Source organism: Sciurus vulgaris (genome assembly GCF_902686455.1).
Source record: "Sciurus vulgaris genome assembly, chromosome: 2".
Lineage (NCBI taxonomy): Eukaryota > Metazoa > Chordata > Mammalia > Rodentia > Sciuridae > Sciurus > Sciurus vulgaris.
The window spans coordinates 112,115,654-112,133,715 of record NC_136462.1 but is presented as its reverse complement, the minus strand read 5'-3'; the positions used below and the strand labels follow the sequence as shown (position 1 = coordinate 112,133,715).

The 18,062-nt window shown below is 39.2% G+C and overlaps 1 protein-coding gene across 11 annotated transcripts in view; it reads right to left on the bottom strand.

Moving 5' to 3' along the window:
* The window catches only part of ZNF609 (zinc finger protein 609), a 225,949-nt gene that overhangs the window by 37,826 nt on the left and 170,061 nt on the right, over positions 1-18,062 (bottom strand). For all 11 annotated transcript variants that reach the window (XM_079125624.1, XM_079125632.1, XM_079125633.1 and 8 more), the window contains one exon: positions 15,116-15,341. In XM_079125624.1, the coding sequence (XP_078981750.1) occupies positions 15,116-15,341 (226 nt within the window). The remainder of the gene's footprint in view (positions 1-15,115; positions 15,342-18,062) is intronic.

Sequence of the window (18,062 nt, the reverse complement as noted above, 5' to 3'; positions counted from 1 at the left end):
TCTGAAACTGGTAAAAATGGCCCTACTTAGGGAAAACTCTAGTTTCAAATTTATCAACTGCAATGAAAATTATGAGATTTCTGCCATACTATAAATTCTTTAAGACCTGTCAAATCTTATGCAGGCACAACCTCAAATCAACTTAACAGCAACATCTCTAGATTTTTAATCCTACTTATCCTAGCAAACCTTATTCATCTTCAAGCCGTGGATCTGATTGATCTGACTATAGGGAAGAATCAAATTATACATGAGTCTTCTAAGATCAGAAACCTGAAGGCAAAAAAGTGGTTATCATTCCTTTAGGGAGAGGACTTCCCAAGAGAGCCTTTGCTATGCATCCTTTATTAACATTATAAATATAAATTTCTGAGATGATGGGATAGTCTTCCACAGAAATGTCTGAAGCTGCCATGCACAGTGGTGCATCTATATAATCCCAGCAATTTGGGAGGATGAGGCAGGAGGATCTCACATTTGAGGCCAGCCTGGATATTTTGGTGAGATGCTGTCTCAATGAATGAATGAATAAATGAATGAATGAATAAATAAATAAATAAATGCCTGGGGATACAGCTCAGGGGCAAAGCACCATTGGGGTTTAATTCCCTGTTCTAAAACAAACCAGAAATATTTAAAGCCTATGGAAGAGCTATGATGTTTTGCTACAGAATGGAAATACCTGGAGATTCATTAAAAAAAACAAACAAAACAAAAAAACCCACAGAAATTCTGGTATAATTTAATGGAGTCAAACCTGGGCATAATTCTAAAATCCCTGCCTCAACATTCTAATTTGTAGCAAAATTTAGGAACACTGACAGGGAAAATGATGTCTTCAAATTATTCTGCTTTCAAGCCTGGGACTGACAAGAAATAATCCCTCAGCCCTTGTTTTTAGGATCTTCTGGGATTGAATGAGCCAAAGAAAGCACAAAGGTAACCAACATTCATCCTGGAATCATTTTTACAGGAGCATGGTATTGTCTCTTCACAGAATTTAGACAAAAGAAAATAGCCAGTTGAAACCATTATCAAGTCAAGTACCAATCTGGGGAGTGGTTAGGGGTGTGTGTGTGTGTGTGTGTTTTTGGTACTGGGGATTGAACTTAAGGGCACTTTAACAATCCTCCTCCTCAGCCTCCAGAGTTGTTGGGATCACAGGTATGTGCCACCATGCCTAGCTAGATCCGGCACTATAAGCAGGAAAAGAACTATTACAGGTGTAGAGAAGTAAAGCCAAAGTGCAACCTCCATCAAATGTAAACTACTCCATCCTCAGACTGTGGGGAAGCGGGAGGCTGCAAAGGAATGCTCAAGATCTGATACAATTCCTCCTCCCATTACAAGTTCTTGGACCATGGAAACTAAAAAAGTGTAATAAAGTCTGGTTCACTACACACTTAAGTGGTTCATCCTCCCTTTCCTCTTGCTGAGATAACCACATACTGTAGCCATGGGTGGAGGAGGCAGTTCAGCAAGGTCATCGTGTCCAGCTGGAATACTGGTCTGAAAATCACTAGAAATAAGAAGGTTCATATCCTCAGTTTTGAGGAAATACCTCCCAGGTTGAGATGGAACCACAATGTCCACAGTTTTACTATTTTATGACCTAGTAGGAAGACCTAGGGATAGCAAAATGGCTAAGGCTAGCTAGGCACTTTTTCTTTCTAGCCTTCCTCAGCCACTGGCCTCAAAAGTGCAGTCCATTTTCATTTTTGGAAATCTCTACTTGGTAGTTTCAGGGTTTGTTAATAGAACAGAACTGAAGCTTGTGGCTCTCAAGGAAGGGGAAATAGTAATGCAGAGAGAGTGGAACCCAATGATAGTTGGAGGTCTGAGGATGAATGATCTTTTGCCCCGACTGGCTTTGTGGGAAGCAGTGGCTTTCATTATTTGCCAAGTTCTAGATATCTTTCCTTTCTCCAAATTGTGACATTTATTCTGAAATTTTCAATTTTCATTGGTTCCTATTATGGGTTGTGTCCATTGCTGTCCCCTCACTGCTCCCCTGTGTGTATGGTTTTTTTTTTTTGTTTTTTTTTGTGGTGCTGGGGATTGAACCCAGAGCCTCGTGCTTGCAAGGCAAGCACTCTACCAACTGAGCTATATCCCCAGCCCCAGAATGTAATCTTATTTAGAAATAGGGTCTTTACAGAGGCAATCAATTAAAATAAGATCATCTGGATCTGTCCTAATCCAATATGTTTAGTGTTCTTATAAATAGAAGGGTGACATTTCAAACGGGTGTGGTGGCACACACCTGGAATTCCAGTGATTTGAGAAGCTGATGCATGAGGATCATAAATTCAAGGTTAGCCTGGGCAATTCAGAGAGATCCTATCTCAAAATACAAAATAAAAAGGGCTTGGGATATAGCTCAATGGTAGAGCACCCCTGGGTTCAATCCCTAGGACCATTCCACACTCCTGGGTGTGTGGAATTTGGACACCGACAGCTATGTAACCAAGTGATCCATCTACAGGCCATGGAGCATAATGAATTACCAGCAAACATCAGAAGCAAGGAAGATTTCTCCCTGAGAGCCATATAAAAGAGAAAGAGGTGGCCCTGTCAACACCTTGATTTCAGAGTTTTAGCTTCCAGAACTGAGAGATAATCAATTTCTGTGGTTTTAGGCAGTCACCTTCTGGTACTTAGTTATAGCAGTTCTAGGAGACTAATATAATCCCAAATGCAGACCTAGTATTGATTAAATCACTCAACTTTTTATCTTAACTAGTCTCATTGCTAGGTTGCAGTCTAGGTCAGTGGTTCTCAAGTAAGGTAGATAGAGAATAGTGGTGACAGCAGCAAACCAACTTCCTCTCTCTCTTCCTTATTTCCTTCCTTCCTACCAAGGGCCCTGTGCATGCTCAACAACTGCTCTACCACTGAGCTACATCCCCAGCCCATAAACCGTAATTCTCTTGGGGATTTTTTTCACAGTAAACATGCCCAAGCTCTGTTGACTCAGATTATGAGGAGTGGGGAAGAGCTAACATATATTTTAAATAGCACTAAGTGCTATCAGTAAGTTGCTCTGATCCTCCCTCCCCCAAACTTTCTCCTACTTAACACTAATTTAAGTAAAAGAATAAACTTTGATTCTAAAAATCTATAGTTTCAATGTAACCTTAATCAAAATCTTAGCATAACTTTTTCATAAAAAAATTCACAAGCCAATCCTACAATTTTTATGGAAATGCAAAAAGCCAAGCATAGTACGGCAATCTTAAGGAAGTACAACAAAGCTGGAGGACTTACACTACTAGATATCAAGATTTATAAAGCTATAGAGTTAAGACAATGTAGTATTGACAGAATATGCAAAAGAATTAAAGGAACAGAAGAAAATTAAAAAATAAACCCACACATGTCCCCTGATTGACAGATATGATTGCTGTGAAGTGAGGGAAAGGATGGTCTTTTCAATAAGATGCTGCACAAATTAAATATTCACATGAAAATAAAAAATCTTGACTCAAGTCACATCCTAATAAAAAATCAAATCCAGATATACTATAGATCTAAATATAAAAGGAAAAACAAGATTCTCAGAAAAAACATAGAAGGATATCTTTATTATCATAGAATAGGTAAACTCTGTTAAACAGAACACAAGGGCTGGGGTTGTGGTTCAGTAGCAGAGGACTTGCCTATCATGTGCAAGGCACTAGGTTTGATTTTCAGACCACACTAAAAAAAAAAAATAAAATAAAGATATTGTGTCCCTCTACAGCTTAAAAGTTAAAAAAAGAAACAAAAAACGGAACACAAAACTACCAAAAATAAAAGAAAACAGAAGACAAACTAGATTATATAAAAATGAAGAACTTCTATTCATGAAAAGACAGAATTAAGAGAAAAGGTGAGACACAAAAGATATTTATAATACATATATCTGACACAGGACTCATAATCAGAATATAGAAAGATAAGCAACTGCTGGGAATAGTGGCACACACCTGTAATCCCAGTGACTTGGGAGGCTGAGGAAGGACTATTTCAAATTAAAAAAAATTTTTTTAAATGTCTATTTAGATAATTAACCCACTTTTTTGTTTTAATTTTATTTAGTTGTTGATGGACTTTTATTTTATTCATTTATTTATATGTGGTGCTGAGAATCAAACCCAGGGCCTCACACGTGTGGGGCAAGCGCCCTACCACTGAGCCACAACCCCAGCCCAACTATTTCAAATTTGAGGCCAGCCTTGGCAACTTGGTGAGACCCTGTTTCATAAATAAAAAGCAAAAAGGGCTAGGGATGTAGCTCAGGGGTAAAGTGCCCCTGAGTTCAATCCCCAGTACACCCACACACACACACAAAATGAAAATAAAGTTAAATACATGGAACAACATAGATGAATCTTGTTAGCTTAATGGTGAGCAGCTCCAAGATTTAAAAAAAAGCACACACTATGCAATGTTAAAAATGGATTACACTAATCTATGATGTTAAATCTATGATTGGGGAGGGAGGTGTTGTTAAGACTACTGGAAGGGAGGCATGAAAGGGCTTCTGGGGTTCTGACAATATTTCTTTATCTAGGTGCTGGTAACGTGGTGTGTTCACTCTGAAAATTCAATGACTTGTACACTTATGACTCATGCATATATTTATTATTATTCAATAAGACCTATTAACAAGCTGTGCTCGGTGGTGCATTCCTGTAATCCCAGCTACTTGGGAGGCTGAGGCAAGATGATCAAAAGTTCAAAGCCAGCCTGGGCAACTTAATGAGACCCTGTCTCAAAATAAAAAGGACAGGCGACAATGGTAGAGTGCCCCTGGGTTCAGTCCCTAGCAGGGAAACAAAAAAGAACAATAACAATAACAAAAAAGTAGGAAAAAGAAAAGACCTATTATCATAAACAAAACAGGACACTTTTGGGTTTGTGAATCCTATACATCAGTGAAAGGGAGAATGACAAAGTAGCTCGAGATGCAGGCTACTTACATATTTTAGGTAGCCTGCCCAACCTCCAGATCAGCAGACCAGTTTAGTATCTCATGCAGCAGCACATGGGGGGAGGCAGAGGGTTCTACTTTCTTCATCCATATTTTCTCCACATTGATACTTGATTCTAGGAGATTTTAAATATAATTTTAAGGAGAGCGCTAAAAGCTAAAAAGCAGAGGGAACCTTGATAAGTGGGAAAATGCACAGTATTTCAAGTTTATTGAATTCTGGGAAATTTTTTCCCTTATTTTCTACTGGTGCATTATAGTTGTACACAATGATGGAATTCGTTGTTACATATTTATTTGTAAATGCACACAATATGGGAAATTTTTAAAAGGTGGAGAGTTAAATGAAGGTAGGAAATTATTTGATAGTCTTTTTGTTCTTTTAAAATACCCTAAAGAGAAAATAAGAGTACAACTTGTGGGAGGGTGTGTACTCAATTCCTGGCATAGCCTTTTTGTCATATAGTTTGTTGCTATGGAGAAGGCTGTGAAGGCAGCAACTAAGGAAAATAAAGGACCTTGCAGGATTAAACATAAGTAAAGTGAATTTTAAAAAATTCCTATAGCAATTAGCAAGTAATAGAACCTATAAATGACATACTTCCCATGTTTTTCTAACCCCTACTCTTCTGAAAGTACATGGGTCTGGTTTGCCATTATAATTTACTCAAAAAACAGAGAAGCTGAATGGGCCTGACAAAGCCTAAACCCAGCAGACAAAATACAAGGCTATTTAACAATGCTACCTCATGCCAGGAGGATCAGCTACCTACCCACCATACTTGGAGAAATTATCTCCTGCTGCTTAAATTATAAAGTTGATGCCCTGTGATTTCTTTGTTCTGTAAAGCCTGAGGGAGATGGGATAATAAGCTATCAGAAGAGGTGGAAAACAGCCCCATGTTTCAGTGAGGGAGAGAGGGAGAGAGGCAGAAAGAAAGTATGAGAGTGTTAGTTCTCACTGGTATTGTTAATAGGCAGTGGGAGCCTCAGTAGCAGCAGCCTTGGAGCAAACCTATGCCTGAACTGGTCTAAAACTACAGACGTGGGAGAAAAGGCTAGTTGCCAAGTTTGTTAATAGCTTCTGTCCATCATTGTTGCAGCAGCTTTATCAACCAAGGCAGGGCCAGGACCTGTTTTTAGCTGTATACACACTGTGACCAGAGGGTTCTACATTTTCCAAATCTCATCACAACCAATGACTAACAAAGACAATTCCCTTTTCTCTCCTACACAGTGATTACAGAAGTGTAAATATCAGAGCTAATGCAACAGTATATGCGAGGGGGGAGGCAGAGGGTTCTATAAGGACAGGACAACGGAGCTCCTAAGTCCAACCTCCTCATTTGTAAAATGAGGAAACAAAGACCTCAATGAGTAAAATGACCATTTGACAGGGCAGGAAAACATTCAGGCTCTGAAATGGGAGCTAGAGCCTAGCAATTAATCCCAGGTTAAACCATAACTGTACCTATTGTACCTGAGTTCATGCATAAGTATCAGGAACAAAATTATTTGTTAAAGGATGGCATTAGTAACAAAATAGGCCTGCAAGGATTTTGTTACTGAAATATCAAAAATCTCACTTTGAAGCAACCTTTCCTGTCTGGCAAGACCACAGCCCCCTCATCTGTACTGCCTGACTGCTTTGCTGTCCCTGGGAGGGATGAGATGAGAAGAAATGGGTAAGAAAGCACAAAAAGAGGACATCTCTCTTCCTTGGAGATCAGCCCATTTTGCAGTTTGAAAAATGAAACTTAAAAAAACCTGTGACTGAAATTTTTCCTTAGGGCTTCAGGATTTGAATATATGACAGTGGGCAGATAACATAATCCACAAGGGTATATAAACACATTATGCCCTAAAGCACCCCCTGGGAGTAACCTGCTAGGTGGGAAGAATGTGTTGGCTCCTGTTTTTTGATGGGGGAGGGGTGGGAGAAAGTATTGATTTCCCTAATGTTTCCTTTGTGTGGCTGCTGTTGCCATGTGGTGATCTGTTGCTATGAAGATTTGTGGTGCCAGACAATGGCTGCTAGGTCTTTATGACTATGCTATTGGTAAAGCTCTTTCTGCAAGAGCTAAGCTAGTATGCATCTGGCTAAGAAGTGGAGAAAGCTTGGTCACAGTGCATCATCTCTCTCCAGATGAGTGTTGAGGCAAGACTGAAGGTGAAAGGGCATTAAGTATAGCCTATGAGGAAGAAAAGTCTGTAGCTGAGTTCCACCTCATTTTTTCAGTAAAAATATCTAAAATCAGATATTTCACAGTTCACACACATATTTTTCTACATCAGAATCAAACAGAATAAACCACGGGGAACTACCCAGGTTACCATTTTCATGAAATAAGATTAACGGAGAGACCCTTCCCTAAAACCCTCCTTAGAGAGAAGGATAAAGACCCACAGTGAGGATCTTCAATTAGATGAGGATGAAGAATCATTGGGGCAGTTTCTCAGCACAGCTATCAAGGACAAACTAACTTCCTGTTAAGCAAACTGCCTATTACTCTGATAATAAGAAAACAACCACCACAAAGCAGGGCTCATCCACAGTTTAAAACAGGGCCAAATGTTTTCCTGGGTAACAGAGGTCAGAGTACACAGAAGTCATCCTGGGTCTGTTTAGATGTCAGCTACTTAGCCACCCTCTTCACCCTCTCACACAACCAATGTTCTTTCCATCTGAGAATGCACACAAAAGACCACATAGCCCAATACTATAAGCCACTAATTACATATAGCAGTTTAAATTTTAAGCCACGTGGAAAGATTTGGTGGAAAGAAGGAAGCCCATACTTGGTAATGCTAGCAACTCAGGAGGCTGAGGCAGGATGATCACAAGTTTGAGGCTAGCCTCAGCAACTTAGCGAAAACATGTCTCAAAATTTAAAAAAGAAAAAAGGGCTGTGGATGTGGCTCAGTGGTAAAGTGCCCTTGGGTTCAATCCCCAGTACAAAATAAATAAGTAAGTAAGTAAGTAAATAAATAAATAAATAAATAAATAATCACAGTTAAAGGTAAAACATATTCTAGAACTCGAGTTCAGAAATATTTTTACTGTACTACAATGCCTTTACAGCCCTATTATTCCTTCAAATAGTTCTTCTCAAATTATTTCCAGACTTCATTGGAATAGAAATTGTTTATACATCTGAATGACAAAATATCTGTGGAAAAACTGAAAACTTCCTTCTTTCCACCAAATCATTAAACTGACTGAGAATTCAGTTTTGGAAGATAGACCAAGATTATTGTATAGATTTTGATAACCACTGACATACAAGGGAATTGCACTTACTTCAGTTTCAGAAACATGATTTTAAGTCACTATAATTTCTTTCTTACTGATGTTCTGGTGAAAGGAGACCAGAGATATTATAAAAGTAATTTCTACATGGGGAAAGAGGATTAATCTAGATAAGTGACTATCAAACTTTTTCCCCCCAGTCCTGGGGATTGAACCCAGGGGCATTTTACCACTGATCAACATCCCCAGTTCTTTTGATTTTTAAACTTTGAGACAGGGTCTCACTAAGTTGCTGAGACTGGCCTTGAATTTGTGATCCTTCTGCCTCAGCTGCCCGAGATGCTAGGGCTGGGATTACAGATGTGTGCCACTATACCTGGCCAGAGCCTCCACCTTTTTTTAAAATAAGGGTTTTCAAAGGAACCTAACATGTAAGTGATCTAAAATTAGAAATGCTTTGAGTTGCAGCTGGTAGGGTAGCTGATGGGAGGGGGCATCCCTCATTCCTATGAATGCCATTGTGGTTTCTGGGCTCAAGTTTCTCAGGGTATAACATCTCTGAAAGTATCTGAAGGTTCTGTCTCTTTTTTAAAATTTCAAATTATTATGGTGGGAGCCATTGGTTAAAAAAAAAAAAAACGCCAGGTATGGTGGTGAATGGCTATGATTCCAGCAAGTCCTAGAGGCTGAAGCAGGAGGATTGCACGTTCAAGGCCTAAGCAAGTTAGTTAGAACCTGTCTCAAAGTAAATAAATTAATTAATTAATAAAAGGGCTGGTAATCTAGCTCATTGGTAAAGCGCCCCTGGGTTGAATCCCCAATACCAAAAGAAAAAAGAAAGAAAAAGAAAGTGCAATATAAAATCCCTCATTTACATAGGAAATAAACCAGAGACAGGTTTAAAAAATGCCATTTTCACCACTGTGCTTTGAAAACATGGGTATAAGGCAAAAGAAATATTACAAATAAAATATTTACTAATTTTTTTTTTACATAAGGACTATACTAGTCCTTGAGAAAATAAAATGAAGTATATAATCTAATCCCTGGCCTCAGCCATTCTGTAGTCTAATAAAGGAGAAGCCAAAGGAATCCAAAGTTAGAAAGAAATTAAGAACTGGCTTAATGACATTTATGACTGTGTAATCTTAGAAGAGGAGAAAGGCGGTATAAAAACAAAAAGTATGAAGAAGTAATGACTAAGCACACTTGAAATCTAAAGGACATAAACACAGAAGTTAAATGAACCCCAAAAAGAATAAATCCAAAGAAATCCATGCCGGATAGGTAATACACCATAACCAAACTGCTGAAAATGCAAAACAAAACACTTTGAAGTCTGGCACAGTGGTGCATGCACACCTATAATCCCCAGCCACTCTGGAGGCAGAGATAGGCGAGTTGAAAGTTCAAGGTGAGCCTGGGTTAGAGTCAGGGTTTGAGACCCTGTCTCAAAATTAAAAATAAAATTTAAAAAGTGCTAGGGTTGGGCTGGAGTTGTGGCTCAGTGGTAGAGTGCTTACCTAGCATGTGGGAGGCACTGGGTTTGATTCTCAGCACTACATATAAATAAATAAAATAAAGGTTCATTGACAACTTAAAAAAAAAATACTACGGATGTAGCTCAGTGGTAAAGTGTGCCGGGTTCAATCCCCTGAACTGGAAAAACAAAAACATCAAAAGCAATCATACATACTTTGATAGCAACCAGTAAAAAATGACATGGGAAACAATTCAAATGAGTGTGTATTTCTTATCAGAAACCATGGTGGCTAAAAGGACACAAGAGCCAGGCACAATGGTGTACACCTATGATCCCAGAAACTTGGGAGCCTGAGGCAGGAGGATCAAAAGTTCAGGCAACCCCAGCAATTCAGCAAGGACTTGAGCAACTGACATCCTGTTTCACTAAAAAGTAAAAAGGGCTGAGACTCAGCTCAGTGGTAAAGTACTTCTGGGTTCAATCCCTAGTACCAAAAATAAATAAATAAAATAACATAAATAACAGCATTCTCAGAATTCATAACAGTAGACCAGTTCTAAAAGAATTACCAACGGAGGTTCTTCAGACAGAGGGGAAATAATAGGACTCTTAGAATCTCAGGAATGAAGGAAGAGCACCAGAAATGTTAAAATCAGGGTAAAGATAACAAATTATTTTCTTGAGTTCTTTATGGTATATCTGATGGTTGAAAAGGAAAAAAATTTTAAGTAGTCTCATGAGTTTTTCCTTTTTTTGGTATTGGGGATTAAAATCAGAGGCATTTAACCACTGAGCCACATTCCCAGCCTTTTAATTAATCTATTTATTTTACTTCGAGACCCTTCACTAACTTGCTTAGGGTCTCCCTAAATTGTTGAGACTTGAAACTCGGAATCATGCTGGCTCAGTCTCCCGAGTAGCTGCGATTATAAGTGTGCACCAACATGCCTGGGCTGATGGGGTTTTCAATGTATTAGATATAATACATGTGGTCAACTGTTAGCGAACTTTTAAAATAAAAGCCAAGGTCACAATGATAGTGGCAGAGGTACAGAAATTGCTTGATTTTCACTCCACTGCTCCTTCTACTATATTACAAATTCTTCCATAAAATATATATGCCAAAGTAAACTACCATTTTTGATTTAGAATTGCTATCACAAAACAACCCACAGAACCTCCTGGAAATCTTATCTAAAGTCAGTTTTGCCTTTCTTTAAAATACCACAGATGCCAGCAAGCAATTTTGCCTTAGCAAAAGCATATGTCCTATTTAAGACTTCTTATGTATTGTCTTCAGGGCCAAGGGTTAAGAATAAGCCTTGTAAACCTGGACTAGCCTTGGTACTTGACCTTTTGATTTGAAGTGAGGTAGGCCAAAGTGAAGCTGGAATGTAAGTGGTAAGAATAAGTCTGAACAAAAACAAAGTATCAAAACAAAACAAAAAGTCTAAGGAAAAATCTAAGGAAAATCTTAGGTGTGTTTTTCTGGAGGGGGGTAGTATGGTATGTAGTGAGTACTGGGCATTGAATCCAGGGACGCCTTACCACTGAGCTACATCTCCAGTCTTTTTATTTTTATTTTGAGAGAGGGTCTCACTAATTTGCTGAGGCTGGCCTCCCCAGTCTCTGGGATTACAGGTATGCAGCACTATGCATAGTCCCTTAGGTGTTCTTAACAGTTTCAAGATTGAACCTGGTCATGGACAGATACTTGCAGAGTTGACTGAATTATGAATAGCCTAAAAAGAGATCTAATCTGCAGGAATTTCGAAATGCCTACAAGGCAAAGTTTAAAGTGAGAGATAGGGAGAGTGAGGGAAAGACAAAGCAATACTGGTAGTGCAGGGAGGCACAACTAAAGAAAGCAACCCCCCAAACAAAACAAAACAAAACAACACAGGAATTACTGCCACCATGACCCCTACACTTGTTCTCAGCAAGGTGGCTCACTTCTACAGAAACTTCTCAGCATCCTCCATTCCCCAACGAGGCCAACCATTCATAGCTTTTCTCTAAGCTGGAAAAGTTGTTCCCTTTGAAAATAAGTTTGCTGGGCAGAGAAAGAAGTACAAAAAGTCAGGTTCAGACACAAAGTCTAGAAGTCTAGAATTTTTTTTTTTAAGTGTCATAGTTCTTATGATTAACTTGAGGAATTACTCAGTACTCTAGATCTTATAGATTTCTATTTTTTTTTTTTTTTCTTCCCAGTACTGGTACTGGTACTAGTAAATGCCAGGCAATTACTCTATCACTAAGTTGCATCCTCAGTCCTTTTTATTTTGAAACAGGGTCTCACTAAGTAGCCCAGGCTGGCTCTGAACTTGCAATCTTTGTCCTGCCTCAGTCTCCAGAGTAGCTGTGATTACAGGCCATCAACCCCTGGCCTAGATCTTATAGATCTTTAGAGAATGATTTTTGTAGGAAATCTGTTACTTTAAGACGAAAAGGAATGTGAACCAACCCCAAGCCCAATCAACCTTTATCAGCAATTCAGGTGAAAAGCCTTTGAGGTGTCCAAAAAGAAAAAGAGAGAAAAAAAAAAAAAAAAAAAAAAAAAGGGCATATCACTGCAGAGCAAGTTCTCCAAGTTCTCCTTCTCTTGGAATGAAAAGAAACAAAAAGTGAAGGTAAGCTTTGAATCACAGTATTTTTTTGTTTTTAAAAACTTTTTTTGTAGTTGTAGATGGACAAGCATGACTTTGCTTCTTTTTTTGTATGTGGTGCTAAGGATTGAACCCAGTGCCTCACATGTGCTAGGCAAGCCTTCTGCCACTGACCCCCAGCCCCAGCAATATGTTAAGTGGGAGAAAATCTAGTATTAAAAGTAGAACAGCAAATCTTACAGAATTAGACAAATAAGGATGATCTCAAACCTGCTAAAAGCAGTATTTGAGTTTCAGAGAATTTTAGAAAGTAGTTTGACATGATTCCTAAGTTCAAGCAATATTATAGTCTCTGTTGGATATATTAACATAGATGACAATGGACATGGATGCAAGCATTTATTCAAGCAGAAATCTTTTTTTTTTTTTGAATCAGGAATTGAACCCAGGGGCATTCATCCTCCACCCCTTTTATTTTTGTTTCTGAGACAGGGTGTCCTAAGTCGAGGACCTTGCTAAGTTGCTGAGGCAGGCTCAAAACTTGTAATCCTCCTGCCTCATCCTCTAGAGTTACTAGAATTACAGGCATGTGCCCCCATATTTCTGATAGCTTACTATAGGTGGCAGATGTTAAGGTTTTTTTTTTTTTTTTGTACCAGGGATTGAACCCAGGGGCACTTTACCATGAGCCACATCCCCAGCCCTTTTTTATATTTTATTTTGAGATGGGGGTCTCACTGAGTTGCTTAGGGCCTTGCTAAAATGCCGAGGGTGGCTTTTAACTTGCAATACTCCTGCTTAGCCTCCCAAGTAGCTGAGATTACAGGCATGAGCACCACCACACCTGGATAGGTGTTAAGTTTTAGGGACACAGTAGTGAGCACACAAAAAAAATCCCTATTCTTAGAATTTCTAACATAGGGGAAGAGACAGAAATTAATAGAAAAATTAGAGCTGGGGCTATAGCTCAGTGGTTGAATGCTTGGCTAGCATGTGCCAGGCCCTGGGTTTGATTCTGTGGGTGGGGGTGGGGTAGGGAGTGGGAAGAGTTATACAATTATAAACAAATATGCAAACTGTGATAAATGCTGTGAAATAAAGTACAGAGAGCATTAAGACTATCTAAGAGGGGGCCAGGCAAGGTGGCACATGTTTGTAATTTCAGCAACTTGGGAGGCTGAGGCAGAAGGTATCACAAGTTTGAGGCTAGTCTTGGCAATTTAGCAAGGCCCTATCTCAAAATAAAAAGGGCTAGGCTAGGCATGTAGCTCAGAGGTAGAGTGCCCTGAATTAAATCTCTCTGATACTACCACCACCTTAAAAAAAAAAAAAAAAAAGTCTTGTTACTAATGCAGAGACATGACGGAACTCTGAGGCCCAGCCTTTCTAGCACATATACTTTATATACTTTGACAAGGACTTGGATTCTTTATTAAAAGAATGTGCTGAAGCACTGGACATGGTGGCACATGCTTGTAATTTCAGTGGCCCAGAAGGCTGAGGCAGGAGGATCCCAAGTTCAAAACCAGCCTCAGCAACTTAGTAAGGCCCTAAGCAATTTAGTTTGCTTATTGTCACTAAAAAGGGTTGGGGATGTGACTCAGTGGTAGAGTGCTTGCCTAGCATGCACAAGTCCCTGGGTTCAATTCCCAGCACTGCAAAAAAAAAAAAAAAAAAAAAAAAGAGAGAGAGAGAGAGGGGTGGTGTGGGGCGGGGAGGGACAATGAGCGGGATCACTCCAGATGTTATCAAGGGGTCTGAATACCCTTGCATTCCTATTTCATTTTTTAAGGTTTATGAATTTCCAAAACAGACGATCTGTTCTCAGGGCAAATGAAATGTACAAGAAGTTTGGATGGTAGCCTTGGACAATAGGAACTTATAGCAAGCCAAAGGCTTAGTGGAAGCCTGAAAACAAGACCATGTAAACACTTTCCTATTGACTTGGCCCATAAAATTTTTTATTAAGTTGACAGATGCGTGAACTGGCACAGGTGGCTGGGTAGTGAGGCAACCAAAGGGAGGAAGGAAGTGGCTACACTAAATGTTAAAAAAGACAAGAGCTGAGCAGGATATGGTGGTACACACCTATAATCCCAGCCACTTGGGAGGCTGATGTGGGAAAATCACACTCAAGGCCATCAGCAACTTAGCAAGACCCTGTTTCAAAATAAAAAGTAAAAAGATCTGGGGATGTAGCTCAGTGGTAGAGTATCCCTGGGTTCAATCCCCAGTACCAAAAAAAGGAAATGCAAAAGCTGCATATTCAATAAGCCAAGATTAATTCAATTTGAGTGGTTTCCATTCTCTTGACTCTCTCAGCTGCCATTTTATTACTTTTTTTCTTCAAGTCCATATTTCATCTATATATCCTAAATCTTCCACATAAAATAATAGAAGGGGTTTGGAGAGTATGGATATAGTTTGAATTACATGGCCAGCCAGCACCTATTACATGATTGCTGAAGTACAAGGGCCAACACTGTTGAATAGTTATAAAGGGAGATAATTAATTTAACAAACTGGCACTAGGGGATCAGGATATAGCCTGGCAGTAGAGTGCTTACTTACTTTTGATTCCCAGGATTGCAAAAATAAACAAACATCGGCATTGGCAATCTCTATAAATGAGATTCTGCTATCCTGTTTGGTTTGCTGCTATCCCATGGGTTTTGCCAGCAGAACTGTGGACACATAAGACTCCTTATAAATACCTGGCAGTATTTACACCAGTAAGCCCCGATTGGCTCGTTGGTGAAAGTAGGTTGAGAAGAGGTGAGAAAACCATACACAGCACTTACCATCTTCTGTTTCCTGCCACACGATGCCTTCGAGGTTGACACTGGTTCCAGGTTCACAAGGGCCTAAGCACTCAGGCTCTGTGGCTAGAGCCACATCACATGTGTTGACACCAACTGATCGTGTCCGAACCATAATCTGCTCACAGGGAGATGAGATGTCATTATTGACCACTGGCACCAAAAGGTGCAGAGGCAGCACTGCTGGTGTGGAGACAGGGGACTCCATCTGTTGGGGAAGACAAAGTAGTAACTGAGTTGTAGTGAGATTATTTAGAATAAGTACCTTTCAGTATTTAAATCAGTCCCACATCTTTTGCTGCCAGAGTGCAGAGGCTCTAAATACTAGACTGTGGTCCTTCCTTTCAGGTACTAGCTCATAATACCATTATAGACCTGGCTGTTTAGATGAGAACACCAACCAACTGACCAACCAACAAATACACAAAACATACCCTGTGCTGGGAGAAGCTCTATTTCTTTCTTTCCTCCTCCTCTCCCCTCTCCTACTTTTTTCTCTCTCTCTTTCTCTTTCCTTTTCTTTATTTTTATAGTACTCAGATTAAACCCAGGGCCTCAGACATGCTAGGCACATGCTCTACCACTAAATTATACCTCCAAATCCTCTATTTCTTATGAAAGACCTTTCCCATGAACTGTGCTTGGCTAAAAGTGTTTTTTTTTTTTTTTTTTTTAAAGTTGTATGTCGTATTTTTCCCATTTCATTTAACCTCCATTGAAAAAGAATCAGGGCCAAATTTAAGTAGAAGAGCAAATAAGACTGATGTGAAAGACCCAGTTTTCCAGGCACGTTCTGCTACTACTATGCTTCCTACCAATCTAGCATTCACCCAATCGACATTCAAGTCATTATATTAGTTAGGTATAAAATCCATGAATACAGGTGGGGATAAAGAGAGAAAAGAAATATCCAGATTTAGGAATGCTGTGATTCCTAATGATCCCAGGAGCTTTAGTACAATTTTAGCTAGAAAGAAATTTACTTAAAAGTTATAGAGGGTTGGTTAGTGAGAATGGCATTCTGGAGTAGGACTCTAACATCTATCTATAAACCTGGGCATAGTGGCACACACCTATAATTCCAGTAATTTGGGAAGCGAGGTTGGACAATTGCAAGTTTGAGGCAGCCTGGGCAACTGAGTGAGGCCCTAAGCAATTTAGTGAGACCCTGTCCCAACATAAAAAGGGTTGGGGATGTAGCTCAGTGGTAAAGCACTCAATCCCCAGTATCATCAACTGCTTGCCCCGAATCTCTTTTTCTCTAAGAAACAGGAGGTACTGCTAACAATCCTGAAGCCAATCCACAGCAATCCAAAGCAGTCTGATTATGTACACCTAGACAAAAACGTTAAACACCAGCAATCTACCTCCAAAACTATAATCTCTCACAAAAACATAATTAGTAGGTTCTAAGAAGAATAAAACACATCTAGAGATAACATAAAAGTTGTAATGGAGCAGGCGATGATCCCTTAACTCTTTATTTAAATCCTAACAAATTTGACAAAGTACCAAATCTGAGCCTAATAATGCCTAAATCCTAACTGAAATCTTGCATGCCCAAAGGCACTGAAGATTAAATATGGTACCAATTAGCAGACATAGAAATGAGTCAAGGAGTAAGATTCTTGGGATTCTTTCCCTTTTGTAAAAGACTTTTGAGCTGGGAGTGGAGCTACTTGGGAGGCTGAGGCAACAGGATTACAAATTCAAGGCCAGTCTTAACAATTTAGAAAGACTCCAGTCTCAAAATGAAAACTAAAAGGTCTGGGGATGTAGCTTAGTGGGAGAATGTCCCTGGGTTCAATCCCTAGTAGTAAATGAAAACAAAACAAAAACAAAAACAAAATTTTGTAGTCATATTAAATGTAGACTTTGAATAGAAACATTCAGGGAACCACAGATGCATTCACAATCCAAACTTCTGGTCAGCTCTGCATCGGAACTCTGGTTTTGGGATAATTTACTGCATGACCACCATTCTACCTATGATTCACCTCCCTCTCCCCCAAACATATACCTTCCTAGCCTTGAAAACTAGTTTAGAAGTTGAGGTATGGATATTGCTTTCATTCTTTACAATAGGCTCTGACTTACTAGCTTAGAAAGTCACCACAAATGAAAAAATAAAAAAGAGGAGCTGGGGGTATAACTCTGAGGTAAAGCACTTGCCTAGCATGTGTGAGGCCCTGGGTTCAATCCCTGGCACCATGAAAAATAATACCTAAATAAATAAGTAAATGAATAAATAAATTTATGTCCATTGCTGAGCTTGTTTTCTGATTCTGTTTCACAAACAATTTGTTGTCCTTACTGCTGCTGCTGTTTTCTTATATTTTCTGTTGACAGGGCACCAAAAACCTTGAAGTCAGTCCAGATTTTTTTTTTAAATATATCTTTTAGTTGTAGGTGGACACAATACCTTTATTTTATTTTTATGTGGTGCTGAGGATTGAGCCCATGTCCTCACATGTGCTAGATGAGCACTGAGCCACAACCCCAGCCCCAGTCCATATTTTTTTTACTTCCTCCCTTCCTCTCAGCTACTCCAGCTAGGTTATTCAGGGTTCCTGGGAGCTCAGGAGGAAGATATGCTGTTATGTTCTAAGTAAAGTCAAGCCCCCAATTCTGCACTGAGAAATCCAGAAAATAACATCTACAATACAAGTTGGAAAGCCCACTATTACTTTCAAACAGTATGTCCAGAACGTAGAATGTAATCAAACACACTAGTTATATTAATAAAATATCATTGGGGATGTAAACTTTGTTATAGAATATCTGAAGAGACATTAGCTGAACAGATCTCTAAAAAACCTAAAACATTTGAGGTGTTTAACATTTGTACACCAAGACTATGTTTACAGATCAGAGTAAGTAGAGTTCAGGATTTTTGTATGAAAATAACTTTATCTCATTATTTAGCTAA